This window comes from Medicago sativa, chromosome 7, assembly GCF_051527215.1.
Source record: "Medicago sativa cultivar Bolivia chromosome 7, Bolivia_mono, whole genome shotgun sequence".
Lineage (NCBI taxonomy): Eukaryota > Viridiplantae > Streptophyta > Magnoliopsida > Fabales > Fabaceae > Medicago > Medicago sativa.
The window spans coordinates 52843095-52858375 of record NC_140755.1 but is presented as its reverse complement, the minus strand read 5'-3'; the positions used below and the strand labels follow the sequence as shown (position 1 = coordinate 52858375).

The 15281-nt window shown below is 36.2% G+C and overlaps 1 protein-coding gene across 1 annotated transcript; it reads left to right on the top strand.

Annotated features, from left to right (window-relative positions):
- Nucleotides 1-2817: 2817 nt before the first annotated feature.
- On the top strand, nt 2818-7873 carry LOC146906698 (uncharacterized). Its single transcript, XM_085728939.1, has 5 exons — nt 2818-3467; nt 3612-4617; nt 4840-5507; nt 6088-6259; nt 6392-7873. The coding sequence occupies exons 1-5, from the start codon at nt 2818-2820 to the stop codon at nt 7871-7873; spliced, it is 3978 nt and encodes a 1325-aa protein (XP_085585065.1).
- Nucleotides 7874-15281: the final 7408 nt, after the last annotated feature.

The following is a 15281-nucleotide window of genomic DNA, read 5'->3' as shown; positions in this document are numbered from 1 at the left end:
TGTCGAAAACACTGGTAAACAAATTGGCACGCCCAGTGGGACCATGCTTGTGAAATTTATTTTCAAAACTTTTTTTCTAATGAAAAACCCTTTTTTCAAAAGTCTTTTTCAAAACTCATCTCCTTGAGAGATCCGTTTTTAGGATTTTGTTACTATTTCCGGGTAACTTGATTGTTAAAAACACCAAGTTGTTTGTGTATGCATATGAGAAATGGTAAATCTATGGCTCGCGTCAAATCTACCTATTCACAATCATCTTCACAAGCACCATCTTTACAAGCGACTTCTCTGTCACGATATTTAAACGTGTCAACCGCCGTGGGGGCAACCATGGCTATGCCAGTTTTGACGAAAACGAGAGTAACCATTCCCTCAACCATTTCAACGTCCGCACCAATGACACGACCAGAAATGGGAACCTTTGTACCCCCATTCCCTGCTGGTATTACTTTGTCCAACAATGTCCCAAGTTCTCCTCTTCCTTCAGTCAGGCTCAGGCTTGATGATCGAACTGTAAGTACGCAGAACCTTTCTAGGGAACAACCGTATGGTATGCCAACTTCGATGATGGCGAACATACAAAATAGTGCGTCCATATTTGCAGACCAAGCAAATCCTTTCACAATTCACAACGCACACAACCCTTCATGTTCTATCATTTTTGGTCGAAACTCTCTACCAGCCTTAACTACTGATTCGATGAGATCCTTAAGGCAACAAATGGATCAGAGTAATCACGAAATTGTTAATTTGTCAACACAACAAATTGGTATAGTGTTTAATCCTTTGATACAGAACACAAACCGAAGTTACCAGGCCTTAGCCACACAAATGAGGAGAACAACATATTTCTTTTCTCCTCCACAACCTATTCATCAACCGATTCCACAAGTGCAAAACTCACAACCGTTATGGTTGATCGAACCAATGGTTCAGAGGCCACAACATGTGCCTCAACTAAATTCTGTCGAACCAGTTGTTCAAGTCCAACCTGAAGTTGTCTTAGTAAATAGGAATCAAGATGCCAATGAATTTGTTAGAAATGTCCAACAACAGAACATAGGAGCATACAACAATATAGCCAATTTGTTCGAAAACATAATGGCTCAAAATGGTTTGAATGTTGGCCTACATAGGCCAAATTTTGTTTCTCCTTTGTCAGATTTGGTATTGCATTCTGAACTTCCTAGCAGTTACAAGATTCCTAAGTTCGCTAAGTTTGCAGGAGATACCAGTGAGTCCACTGTCGAACTTATTGCACGATATTTGACATAGGTAGGAGATCTAGCAAATGATGAGAATTTAAGTTTGAAATACTTTCCAAATTCTCTAACAAAGAATGCCTTTACGTGGTTTACCACACTTGCACCACATTTGATTCAACTTTGGACTCAATTATAGAGGCTATTCCATGAACAATTTTACATTGCCCAATTTAAGATAAGTGATGAGTCATAGATAGTCTTATTTATTGCCTTATTTAGTTTAGTTTTATTTTAGATTTGATTTTATTTTATTGCATTTTATTTTAGTTTAGAATATTTTACTTCAAATTGTATTTTATTTTATTTTAGGAATAAATATATGGTGGAAGGTGCCTTGGAGCGAAAGAAAGAGGACTGGAGCAAATACAGCGCAAGAATACGAAGATACGGGACAAAAATATGTTCCCCCAAAGTCAGAAGCTTCGCACGGCCCGTGCCAACATGTGGCACGGCCGTGCCCGTCCCCAGAACACTCTTTTGCTGCTTTTCTTCGGGCCCAAGTTACCCTGTTGCAGCTTTACCGTTTTATCCCTTTAGTTGCTTAGTTTCTAAGTCGATTGTAAAGCTATAAATAGAGTAGCTCTCCACCATAAAACATTCACCTTTACTTTGTTTATTTCAAGTATTATTTTAATAAAAAGTCTTTATTTCTCTTTTAATTTCTTTGCAATTTATTTTACTGTTTTTCTCTCTTCTTCCCCCATGTCTACGATGAACATGAGTGAGTAGACTTCTTCGTCTTGGGATTGTTGGGGAGTCTAATGACTCAATCCTAAACAAAACAAGCCTAAACCCTAATTTCTATGTAACCCTAATTTCTAATCTAGATTCACCGTCTTAACGTGGATTAACAATTATCAAACTGTGGAAGCGAAAGCGGAGGGTTTGATAATCGTTAATCCATCATCCCAAACATCAATTCATAAAGCGAGAGCGGAGTCTCGATGTTGGAACAAGTGAATCTAGACAATAATTGCAAAACAGTGAAATAGTCTTTGCAATTATTGAGACAAAGAGTAGTTTCAATCCTCTATGCATCTTCTAGTAATCATGTCAGCGAAATAGGCTTGGTTGCTAGAAGTAAACTCTCACCGGACTTTCATCGGAAAGGTGAGGGGCTAAGGGAAACCGGTCTTTAGAAGTTAGTGTGTAAACCATGAAATTAGATGTTTAAGTCTTGTCTAGTGAAAGATTTGTTATTATGGAAAACAAATAATCCCAAGGCTCTTTTATATTATTGTTATTTACTTTCAGCAATTAAACCCCCTTTTTTATAAACTTCTCTATCTTCTAATCATTCTCTAAAAGTTAATTGAATTCACAACTCCCTAGCGGAACGATACTCTTCTTACTACTATTACTTCGATAGGCCGTGCACTTGCGGTTTGGCTCTGTCAAGTTTTTGGCGCCGTTGCCGGGGAGTTAACTAATTTAATTGGCTTTTTCTTAGTGATTAGAATTCTCTCTTCTTTCTCTTTTCTTTTTATTTTTTTTAACTTTTTATTTTTCCTTCATCATTAACTTCTTGGAAAGCATAAAAATAATACCAAACATGGCTGAAAGACGTGCTCTTAAAGAATACGTGACTCCTTCAATGGAAGAGCCATATGCTATTATTGTGTATCCAACGGTTGAAGATGAAGATTTTGAAATTAAGCTTGCCCAACTTAAAATGGTGCAGCAAAATTATTTTTCGGGATCCCCCGATGAGGATCAAAATCTCCATATCTCAACCTTTTGGCGGCTCACCGTAACATATAAGAAAAACCAAGAAACCTTGAGACTACAACTCTTCCCTTTTTCTCTAAAAGATAAGGCTCTCAATTGGTTCCATTCCCTAAGAGTTGGTTCCATCACTTCATGGGACCAATTGAAGCGTGAATTTCTCATCCGTTTCCTTCCCCCATCAAAAATCGGCCAACTAAGGGCAAGGCTTTTTCAATTTACTCAAAAGGAAGGGGAATCTCTTCATGCTTCATGGGGACGTTTTAAGGATATGCTTAAACTTTGCCCCCTCCATGGACTAGAGGAATGGTTGATCATCCACACTTTTTACAATGGTTTATCTCATGCTACTAAAATCTTTGTTGATACAGCTGCAGGTGGTGCTCTAATGAACAAAAACTTCGAAACAGCCTATGCGTTGATTGAAGACATGGCTCGAAATCTCTTTCTATGGACTGATGAAGAACTCGCTACAAAGTCTTCACCCTCCAAAAAGAGGGCAGGTATGTACGAAGTCTCTAATTATGACCACCTTGCTTCTAGGATTGATGCACTAACCCACAAATTTGAAAAACTTAATGTTAGTGATACTACTCCTACATCCCCTTGTAAAACATGTAGTGAATGCAAACTAGGTAGTGTTGAGCAAATAAACTTTATTCAAAATAACCAAGGGGTAAGTTTTGACCAAAGCCCTAATGAAAATCCCTTGGTTCAAGGAACAACACCACCAAGTTATGCTAATAACCAAAAGGTTATTCAAAAGTCTAATCTTGAACTTTTAATGGAAAATTATCTTCTTAACCAATCCGAGCAGCTCAAAGAGCTTGCAAATCAAACTAGACTTTTGAATGACTCTTTTGTTTCACTTACATCAAAAGTAGACTCTATCTCCTCTCACAATAAGGTCTTAGAGGCTCAGCTCTCTCTATTTGTTCAATTTTGCCAACCTAGAATGAACGCCGTTACACTTAGGAGTGGTAAGCAATTAGAAGACCCATTAAGAGTCAAGCCTAGTGAGGAAGAGACTAGTGAACTGCAAGGTGAGATGGCTAAAGAAAAGAGTGAGAAACCACAAAGTGAGGAAGTTACACCACCTCCCTTCAAACCAAAGATTCCTTTCCCTCAAAGATTTGCCAAGTCTAAGCTTGATGAGCAATTTAAAAAGTTCATTGAAATGATGAATAAAATCTACATTGATGTTCCCTTCACCGATGTCCTAACTCAAATGCCCACCTATGCTAAATTTTTAAAAGAAATTCTTTCAAAAAAGAGAAAAATTGAGGAAAGTGAAACGGTGAACCTTACGGAGGAATGTAGTGCCATCATCCAAAATAAGTTGCCACCCAAGCTTAAGGATCCAGGAAGTTTCTCAATACCTTGTGTCATAGGGTCTGAAATAGTAAAGAGGGCAATGTGTGATTTAGGAGCCAGTGTCAGCTTGATGCCTTTATCTCTTTATGAGAGATTGGGATTGGGGGAGCTTAAGTCAACTAGGATGACCCTACAATTAGCAGACTGTTCCCTTAAGTATCCAGCTGGAATCATAGAGGATGTCCCTGTCAAGGTAGGAGAAATCTACGTCCCTACGGACTTTGTTGTGATGGAAATAGAGGAGGATAACCAAGTACCCATACTTTTGGGGAGGCCCTTCCTTGCTACCGCTGGGGCTATAATTGATGTTAAACATGGGAAATTGGAATTTAATGTTGGTGAAGATACTGTTGAATTTGAACTTGCTAAACTTATGAAAAATCCCTCCATTAAAGATTCTTGTTGCATGTTAGACATAATTGACCGTTGTGTGAAAGAATGCTCCTTAGCATCAACTACACATGATGGTTTGGAGGTATGCTTGGTTAGTGATGCAGGTACAAAGCTAGAAGGAGATGCCAAAGCCTACGAGGAGTTATTGAATGAAAACCCTCCCATAGAAGGTTTGGGCATGGAAGAATTAATGAAAGAAGAAGCAGCCTCTCTACCAAAAGAGGCACCAAAGGTGGAGCTCAAGCCACTTCCACCAAGCTTGAGGTATGAATTCTTAGGCCCTAACTCAACCTACCCTGTTATTGTGAATGCAAGCTTGAATGAGGTAGAAACTGAAAAATTGCTTTATGTTCTCAAGAAATACCCTAAAGCTATAGGTTATACCATTGATGACATTAAAGGAATAAATCCCTCATTGTGTACACATAGGATATTGCTTGAAGAGGACTATAAGCCCTCCGTTGAACACCAAAGAAGACTAAATCCTAACATGAAAGAAGTTGTGAAAAAAGAAGTCTTAAAGCTCCTAGATGCAGGTGTTATCTATCCAATTTCTGATTCTAAATGGGTTAGCCCGGTTCAAGTAGTACCTAAAAAGGGTGGTCTTACAGTTATTAAGAATGATAAAAATGAATCCATTGCAACTAGAACCGTCACCGGTTGGATAATGTGCATTGACTATAGGAAGCTTAACAAAGCAACCCGTAAAGATCACTTCCCACTCCCCTTTATAGACCAAATGTTAGAAAGGTTAGCTAAGCATTCACACTTTTGTTACTTAGATGGATATTCTGGACTCTTCCAAATACCCATTCACCCTAATGACCAATAGAAAACCACTTTCACATGTCCCTTTGCCTATAGGAGAATGCCCTTTGGTCTTTGCAATGCCCCTGCTACCTTTCAAAGATGCATGATGTCTATTTTTTCTGATTTTGTTGAAAATATAATGGAAGTTTTTATGGATGATTTTTCTGTGCATGGATCTAGTTTTGATAATTGTTTGACTAACCTGGAAAAAGTTTTGGAAAGATGTGAACAGGTGAACTTAGTGTTGAATTGGGAAAAATGTCACTTCATGGTAAGAGAAGGAATTGTCCTAGGACACTTAGTCTCTGAACGAGGTATAGAGGTAGATAAAGCAAAAATTGAAATTATTGAAAAAATGTCTCCTCCTACCTCGGTCAAAGAAGTTAGAAGCTTCCTAGGACATGCGGGATTCTACCGCTGTTTCATTAAAGATTTTTCTTCAATCACTAAGCCACTAACAAGCTTGCTCCTTAAGGATGCAAATTTTGTTTGATGATGCATGCCTAAAAGCATTTTGCAGGTTAAAAGAAGCCCTGGTCACTGCCCCAATCATACAACCACCAGATTGGAATTTACCTTTTGAAATAATGTGTGATGCAAGTGACTATGCAGTTGGGGCTGTGTTAGGGCAAAGAAAAGACAAGAAGATGCACGCCATTTATTATGCAAGTAAGACCCTTGATGAGGCACAGGTAAATTACGCTACAACTGAGAAGGAACTATTAGCAGTAGTCTATGCTATTGACAAATTCAGGCCATACTTGCTAGGATCAAAAATCATTATTTACACAGATCACTCGGCAATAAAATATTTGTTAAACAAGAAAGATGCCAAACCAAGATTGATCCGATGGATTTTGCTCCTCCAAGAATTTGACATTGAAATAAAGGATAAAAAAGGCACTGAAAATGTTGTAGCTGATCACCTGTCCCGCCTTAGGGAACCCAATGAGGATGAGTTGCCTTTGGATGATTCCTTCCCGGATGACCAACTCTTCTTATTGGCACAAGCTAACACACCTTGGTATGCAGATTTTGTTAATTTTCTTGCAGCAGGAGTACTACCACCTAACTTGAACTACCAGCAAAAGAAAAAATTCTTCCATGATCTCAAGCACTATTATTGGGATGAGCCTTACCTCTTCAAAAGAGGCTCGGATGGAGTTTTTAGAAGATGCATCCCTGAAAGCGAGGTAAGTAGTATTCTTCACCATTGTCACTCCTCCTCCTATGGTGGCCACGCCAGTAGTCAAAAAACTTCTTTTAAAATACTTCAATCTGGTTTCTGGTGGCCATCACTTTTTAAGGATGTGCATCTCTTTGTTTCTAAATGTGACAATTGTCAACGCACCGGTAATATTACTAAAAGGAATGAAATGCCCTTAAACAACATCCTTGAAGTTGAAATTTTCAATGTATGGGGTATTGATTTCATGGGGCCATTTCCTTCTTCTTTTGGTAATCAATACATATTGGTGGCTGTTGATTATGTGTCCAAATGGGTTGAGGCCATTGCTTCCCCCACCAATGATGCACATGTAGTTATGAAATTGTTCAAGAAAATTATATTTCCAAGGTTTGGGGTGCCAAGGGTTGTCATAAGTGATGGAGGGTCTCACTTCATTTCTAAACATTTTGAAAAACTTTTACAAAAGTATGGAGTGAAACATAAAGTTGCAACACCCTATCACCCACAAACTAGTGGACAAGTCGAGGTGTCAAATAGACAAATAAAGGCCATCCTTGAAAAAACAGTTTCTATCTCTAGGAAAGATTGGTCAAGTAAGCTTGATGATGCTCTTTGGGCCTATCGAACGGCTTACAAAACTCCCATTGGAATGACTCCTTTTAAGCTAATTTATGGGAAATCTTGTCACCTCCCAGTTGAACTCGAGCACAAGGCTTATTGGGCAATTAGGAATCTTAACTTGGACCCAAAACTAGCCGGTCAAAAAAGGAAACTTCAACTGAGTGAGTTAGAAGAACTTAGGTTAGATGCCTATGAGAATGCTCGCATTTACAAAGAAAGAACAAAAAAATGGCATGATAAACATATCCTTAAAAAGGAGTTCAAAATTGGTGACCTTGTACTACTCTTTAATTCTAGGATGAAGCTCTTTCCAGAAAAACTAAGGTCTAGGTGGTCTGGTCCGTTTCAAGTCCGTAAGGTCTATCCCTATGGAGCTATTGAAATCTTTTCTGAAAAAATCGGACCATTCAAAGTTAACGGACATAGACTAAAGGTTTACAATGTAGGGGAAGGGATTGAAGTAGTGGCTGCTTGGAGACTTATTGACCCGCCTTAAAGTTGTTTTTCTTTTTGTCAAGCTAATGACGGTAAAAGAGCGCTTCGTGGGAGGCAACCCACGCTTTTAACCGCTTTTGTTTTGTTTTTCTTTGTTCTAAGTTGTCTTGTAGGTAATTGTCCAAGTATGATTCGACAAGAATTCAAGAAATTGAAAATTTTTGAAGCCTCCTTACCAGAAGGTTGGCACGGCCCGTGCTGATGTTGGCACGGCCGTGCCATGTTTTTTTAAGCAAAATGGGGGGCAAGAAACAGAATGTTGGCACGGCCCGTGCTGAGGTTGGCACGGCCGTGCCAGATTGCAGATCCCAAAATTAATCAATTTTTGCTATTCATAGCACACTGTGAGCTTTCTGCACCCCTTTCTTCCCCTTCTACTTCTTTTTCTTTTTCTTTGAATCATTGAGGACAATACTTCCCCTAAGTGTGTGTGTGTGGGGGAGGGGGGGGGGGGGGGGGGGGGGCTAATAAAGTGTCTAGAGTCGTAGTGTCCAAACTCCCTTGAACTTTATTCTTTTGTTTTGTTTTTATAGCAAGAGGCATAACTAAGTAGCTTGTTTTTAATGTAAATATGGCATGAAATTTTTTGTTTTGTCTCTTCTTTAAAGGTTGTTTCTTGTACATAAAAGTAGTTTCTTGTGTTTCTTTTGTACTTGCTATACCCATGTCTTGTTTTATTGTGAAATTCTCCAATGAGAAAAGCACCCGGTTGCAATCCTTGAGTAAATGTATGAATAGGTATTTTAAGGAGCACGTTCTATCTTTAGTGTTAACTTAGACCCTTTAAAGTCTTAAGAGTAAAAGTAGTATAAGTTTGTGTGGGAAAATTAATCAAATTGATTCTTAATTGTTATATTCTTCTTAATTTGTTAATGTTAAATGGGGCGGGAGAATGGCACCAACATGTGGGGGAAAGGACAATTACATCGTAACTTCCTAATTGTGGTGGTGACTCCTTAATTTGAACTTAAAAGTGAAACAAATTCATCAATTCTAGGGGGAAAGGACAATTACATCCAAAAAGACTTCCTACCCGGAGATGAAACAAATAAATAATTTTGCAGCACTGCTTAAGGTGATTTTGAATCTAGGGGGAAAGGACAATTACATCCGAGAAGACTTCCTACGAGGATAGATAGCCCCTAAGCATCTGCAGCCCCTTGTGCTTAATTGTTAAATTAAATCAATCTTAACTTAAATTCCCATCACTCTTATATGAAATAAAGAAAGGACTTTTCTCGGTTACTTTAGCACTAGAGATAGAACATATTCCTCATAATATCTGTCTTATACAGGAGCAAGAAAATGGTTGGACTGCACACACACACTCACTTGAGACTTGATGTTGGGTAGAATAGGTTCATGAGAAGTGTTTGAAGTTGTAATTAGTGTACTGAAAGGAAAGCCTTTCTTTTGAGACATTTGTTCTTAATATTGCCATAGTCAAATCTTTTGTTGCTGCTATGTTTGCTGCCTTTTGCTTGAGGACAAGCAAAGATTCAAGTGTGGGGGAGTTTGATGAGTCATAGATAGTCTTATTTATTGCCTTATTTAGTTTAGTTTTATTTTAGATTTGATTTTATTTTATTGCATTTTATTTTAGTTTAGAATATTTTACTTCAAATTGTATTTTATTTTATTTTAGGAATAAATATATGGTGGAAGGTGCCTTGAAGCGAAAGAAAGAGGACTGGAGCAAATACAGCGCAAGAATACGAAGATACGAGACAAAAATATGTTCCCCCAAAGTCAGAAGCTTGGCACGGCCCGTGCCAACATGTGGCACGGCCGTGCCCGTCCCCAGAACACTCTTTTGCTGCTTTTCTTCAGGCCCAAGTTACCCTGTTGCAGCTTTACCGTTTTATCCCTTTAGTTGCTTAGTTTCTAAGTCGATTGTAAAGATATAAATAGAGTAGCTCTCCACCATAAAACATTCACCTTTACTTTGTTTATTTCAAGTATTATTTTAATAAAAAGTCTTTATTTCTCTTTTACTTTCTTTGCAATTTATTTTACTGTTTTTTCTCTCTTCTTCCCCCATGTCTACGATGAACATGAGTGAGTAGACTTCTTCGTCTTGGGATTGTTGGGGAGTCTAATGACTCAATCCTAAACAAAACAAGCCTAAACCCTAATTTCTATGTAACCCTAATTTCTAATCTAGATTCACCGTCTTAACGTGGATTAACAATTATCAAACTGTGGAAGCGAAAGCGGAGGGTTTGATAATCGTTAATCCATCATCCCAAACATCAATTCATAAAGCGAGAGCGGAGTCTCGATGTTGGAACAAGTGAATCTAGACAATAATTGCAAAACAGTGAAATAGTCTTTGCAATTATTGAGACAAAGAGTAGTTTCAATCCTCTATGCATCTTCTATAATCATGTCAGCGAAATAGGCTTGGTTGCTAGAAGTAAACTCTCACCGGACTTTCATCGGAAAGGTGAGGGGCTAAGGGAAACCGGTCTTTAGAAGTTAGTGTGTAAACCATGAAATTAGATGTTTAAGTCTTGTCTAGTGAAGGATTTGTTATTATGGCAAACCAATAATCCCAAGACTCTTTTATATTATTGTTATTTACTTTCAGCAATTAAACCCCCTTTTTTATAAACTTCTCTATCTTCTAATCATTCTCTAAAAGTTAATTGAATTCACAACTCCCTAGCGGAACGATACTCTTCTTACTACTATTACTTCGATAGGCCGTGCACTTGCGGTTTGGCTCTGTCAATAAGTCTAAAAGAATTCGCGACTGTCAAGAGAAAACTTTCTGAATCAATTGATGATTATCTCAATAGATTCAGACTGTTAAAGGCAAGATGTTTCACTCAAGTGTCTGAACATGAGTTAGTCGAAATGGCCGCTGGTGGCCTAGATTATTCCATCAGGAAGAAATTAGACACTCAACACTTGAAAGATATGGCCCAATATCTCTATAATTCCAAATGGACTATAACACCATGAGTTAAAGGAGACTTATTCTCGATGTAAGATTCTATGGCTCAATAACTAGTAGAAAATTAAGGTATACTCAAGAAAATTGTTTTCAACCGGGAAAGAACTACAAGCTCCTTCTAGCAATTCTAATACTAACAAAAGTTTCATCATAAACCTGTAATTTAAAAGTAATTTTCAGAAAGTTAACTATATTGATAATTTTCCTAACATATAATTGTTAGTTTTCTAATAACCAATTACCATTAATTGGTTCTATAGTTTATATGTGTATCATTCATTTTCATTACTCAATACAACAGCATAACCTCATGATGAAATAATACACAGACTCACAATTTTTCTACGTATTTAGGGAGAGTTTTTCAATTAAAATATGACATAAGAAAATGATTCATAAACTCACAGGTTTCTAACAATAGGTTACTAATGAGAAAGAATGGCGAGAAAATAGTCTTACTTGGTGATGAAGTCTGATTGCTAATCCTTAAGGTTGATCCTTGGTCCTCTTTTCTACCTTCTCCAAGACTCTAAATTTCTCTCTATTTTTGTTTTAGGGTGAAATCCGTAAAAAGAAAATAATATGAGGGAGAGAGAACTCTAACTAATAGGAAGTAATCATCCATTAACTTCCTTGCCTAAAAGAGTGGAACTCAAGATAGTGGGGTGAGATGTGGTATTGTCATCGTGTAGTTAGGAAAAGGGAGTTGTAATTTGTTTTCAACACATGCCAAAAAAATAAATCGAATTCTCAACTTTTCTTTAACTTTCTCTTCCGCAGAATTTTCCCACTAATAACCCCTCCATTTAAGATTAATAAAAAGACACCTACTATAAACTTATATATAAAAGTTAAGCCGGGTGATTATTTTAGCTCTAATTTTAACCTAAACCTAAGCTAACTTTTACTGTATTACCACTGACCTATTTTGAGACCCCATACAATGAACCAAACTTCACTCCAAAAGCCTAACAATTTTTCCCTATTTTCCCTCCTCTAATCCGCTAATACTAATCTCAAAACCCAACAAATAAAATCACGTTATTTTTCTTAATGTGATGCTTTTCATCAAATTTTATATATAAAAGTTAACCCGGGTGATTATTTTAGCCCAAATTTTAACCTAAAATCTAAGCTAACTTTTACTGTATTACCCCTGACCTATTTTGAGACCCCATACAATGAACCAAAGTTCACTCCAAAAGCCTAACAATTTTCTCCTATTTTCCCTCCTCTAATCCGCTAATACTTATCCCAAAACCCAACAAATAAAATCACATTGTTTTTCTTAATGTGATGCCTTTCATCAAATTTTATATATAAAAGTTAACCCGGGTGATTATTTTAGTCCTAATTTTAACCTAAAACCTAAGCTAACTTTTACTGTATTACCCCTGACCTATTTTGAGACCCCATACAATGAACCAAAGTTCACTCCAAAAGCCTAACAATTTTTCCCTATTTTCCCTCCTCTAATCCGCTAATACTAATCGAAAAACCCAACAAATAAAATCACGTTATTTTTCTTAATGTGATGCCTTTCATCAAATTTTAATCTCTATCTATTAATCTTTCGGCCTCGATCATTTTTGCGTTAGTCTATTTGCCTCATCTTTCTCATTCCTTTTGTATTTTCAATTTTTCTTAAATCATTTTCTATGCAATTCCCTACTCTAAGTTATGTTGATATCTATCAGGTAGAGATTTTGTGTTTTGTTATATCTGAATCATGATTTTTGGTTGATGTACTTTTTCATGGTAACGCAGGTGGCTGTTTGTTGTTGAGTTTAATAGTGGAACTGAAGTTCCTTTTCATATTGCTCTGGGAGGAAGGAGAACGTGGTGAAAGAGAAGGAGAAGGATAGGAAGGTCAAAGAAGCTAAAATTGAGGAATCTGTTGATGCTGATCAAGAACACCGTTCATCTAAGCAAGAGGTTGAAAATAATGGTATGAATTTGATAACTTGGATTCATTCATTTGTGGTATTTTTGTGATCATTGTTCTTGAATTTATTGTATCATAATTTGATTGTTTTGAACTGAAATTCAGCATATTTTGCATTCTTATTAAAAATGATTAGAATCACCATAGAATTGGTACCAAGTTGAATAGGAATAAACACCAAGTTTTTAAGAGTTCTGCAATTGTTTGTGGCCGATTTGCGTTGCCGCTACTTTCAATATCAAATACCAATTTTTGATGATGACTTGAGTAACAGACCTTTTGATATACATGTTGTATAAGCTGATTGAATTTCCCAACCACGTTTTTCAATCTATTACTCCTTACTCCTCCGCTTCTTTCCCTAACTGCCGTAACTGCACTCTTTTTTTTTTGGATCTATATCGTACGATCACAGGAAATTGCCGGCAAGTGGAAACGGAAGATAGTTGTGCGCAGAATTTGTGAAGCTGCACAGATCAAGTTGGATGCTCTGATGGTTGGCAAAAATGAAATTGTTTACCTTGAATTCTATCGTGAAATTGATTTTTGAGTTGAATTTTTTTTTTATTTGTAAATTGTTTTTAAGTTGGGTTATTTCTATGTATTTCAGTTATATGATTTTAAGTTGTTTTCGTTAGTAAGCTCAGACTTATCAACAATGGTTTAAAGAAGTATTTTTGTTTTATGTTTTTAGTACCACCTTTATTTCTTTTCAATATAATATACTGTATAAGCAAATTATCCCATTTGTTAGAGTCAGAAGCAAGCCTATAACTCTAAAACCAAATATTCAAGGGTGTGGCTGTTAATAGTTGTTGCTGAATTTGACATTTTTTATGTTTGAGAATTATGTGTATTTAACTACTTAATGCATCATTCTTGAGTTATGGATTAGACTGATCATTGATTTTGTCTAAAAACTATAACATGTTATAGTTTTTGTCTTGAGTTATGCATTGCACCATTGTGCAATTGATATATCATGTATACATTGCCTTTGTATATAGCTTACTATTCTATTTTATTTCATTTAGAATTTGTTAATTTTCCTTACCTTCAACTATATTTAATTCTTTAAGACATTTTATCATTCTAGATTTTTCTTGAAAAGCATTATAGATGAGTAAAGGAGATCATGCATGTGCCATTTAGCCATTGACACTATCAGATTAACAAAATTAAGCTAATTTGCAGAGAATGATATTGAATTAAGTATCATTCTCAAAAGCTGACAAGCTCTTTTTTAGTTAGCATTTTCTGTTTCGTTTTGCTGGTTCGTGTATCTATCATACATGGTTTTGTTATTTGTTTCTAATGTATTTTGTCTGAATCATGCTTTCACAGATGTTGCACTATGGGAATGTATATGATATAACATATATGGCTTATAAGTAGCTCTTGAGGCTTAAGTGGTGTACCTATCATGTCGAGTACAATCCAGATGAGGTTTGTGCGATAAGAACTATTTCTTTTTGCGTTTTGTTTGATGCAAGCTGTGTTTTTTGTTGAGTTTATTGCAGTCAGATTTTATGTCAAGTAAGTAATATGTGATGTTGTGCAAGGTTTGTAAAAGTGATTTTTGCTGTTTGAGTTGGCATTTTAAATCATATTCGAGTATATAATTTCTTTTATTGACATACAAATTGATTTTAGAAAAAAAGATTGCAACCCATGCCTCTATAAAAGAGTATGGACACGCTTTAAAATTTTATTTATTTTGTCATTAGCCAATTTTTATCATGAAAAAAACTTATAAATTGGACATTTTTCTTATGAATTGATTTTAATGATTAAGATTGTGGTATGAATGTTGTTTAGTTAGATGTTTATTGCAGCAGTTCTCTACCCCAATAAAAATCTTAATAAAATTTGATTTTTTATTAAGATTTTGCTCTTTGCTATCAAAACTACTCAAGTGTCCTTTTCAATACCATTTTATTGGTTATTTATGCAGCACACTTTGTATCAATGTATCTTTGATATAGTCATGCTTCCACTACGTTGGTGCATATATTGGTGTTGTTTTTGGCAGTGTTGAAATTGACTTAGTTATGGTCGTATGCATCTGTAAGCTCTTTGTTCTCCCACTTTTGAGTCTGATATACGAATTTATGAAATTAATGTGTTTTCTTATGCATATTTAGTTTGTGATATTTGTACTTCAGATGCTTTTGTTTGTTGCAGCGCCAATTACATTTGTTTTGGGAACGGAAACATTCCAAACTATGTCATATACAGATACATTGAGCATTATCCGAATAAAAAATCGTGTTTTCAGTATCCTAATTCTGAAGATGGATGCACCAATTTACTTTGCCACTGTAAAATATTTAAGGGAAAGGTAAGCTATCTAGAATTTTGAATTTTTTTTCTAACTAAATTATCTTGCTTAGAATAATTTGTTGACACAAGAAAATTGTTAGTGTTTATAGGATCTCATGGTGGATTGATGAAAAGGGAGACAAGTTTGAAGTATGTTATAATGAATCTGGATGGTAAGTTCTA

What these genes read in the sequence shown, in the direction of transcription:
- LOC146906698 (XM_085728939.1), top strand. Translation starts at nt 2,818, where the DNA reads ATGGCTGAAAGACGTGCTCTTAAAGAATACGTGACTCCTTCAATGGAA. An exon ending in AAATAGAGGAGGATAACCAA is followed by an intron (nt 4,618 to 4,839) that starts GTACCCATACTT and finishes GATGGTTTGGAG; the next exon opens with GTATGCTTGGTTAGTGATGC. An exon ending in AGACCCTTGATGAGGCACAG is followed by an intron (nt 6,260 to 6,391) that starts GTAAATTACGCT and finishes TTGTTAAACAAG; the next exon opens with AAAGATGCCAAACCAAGATT.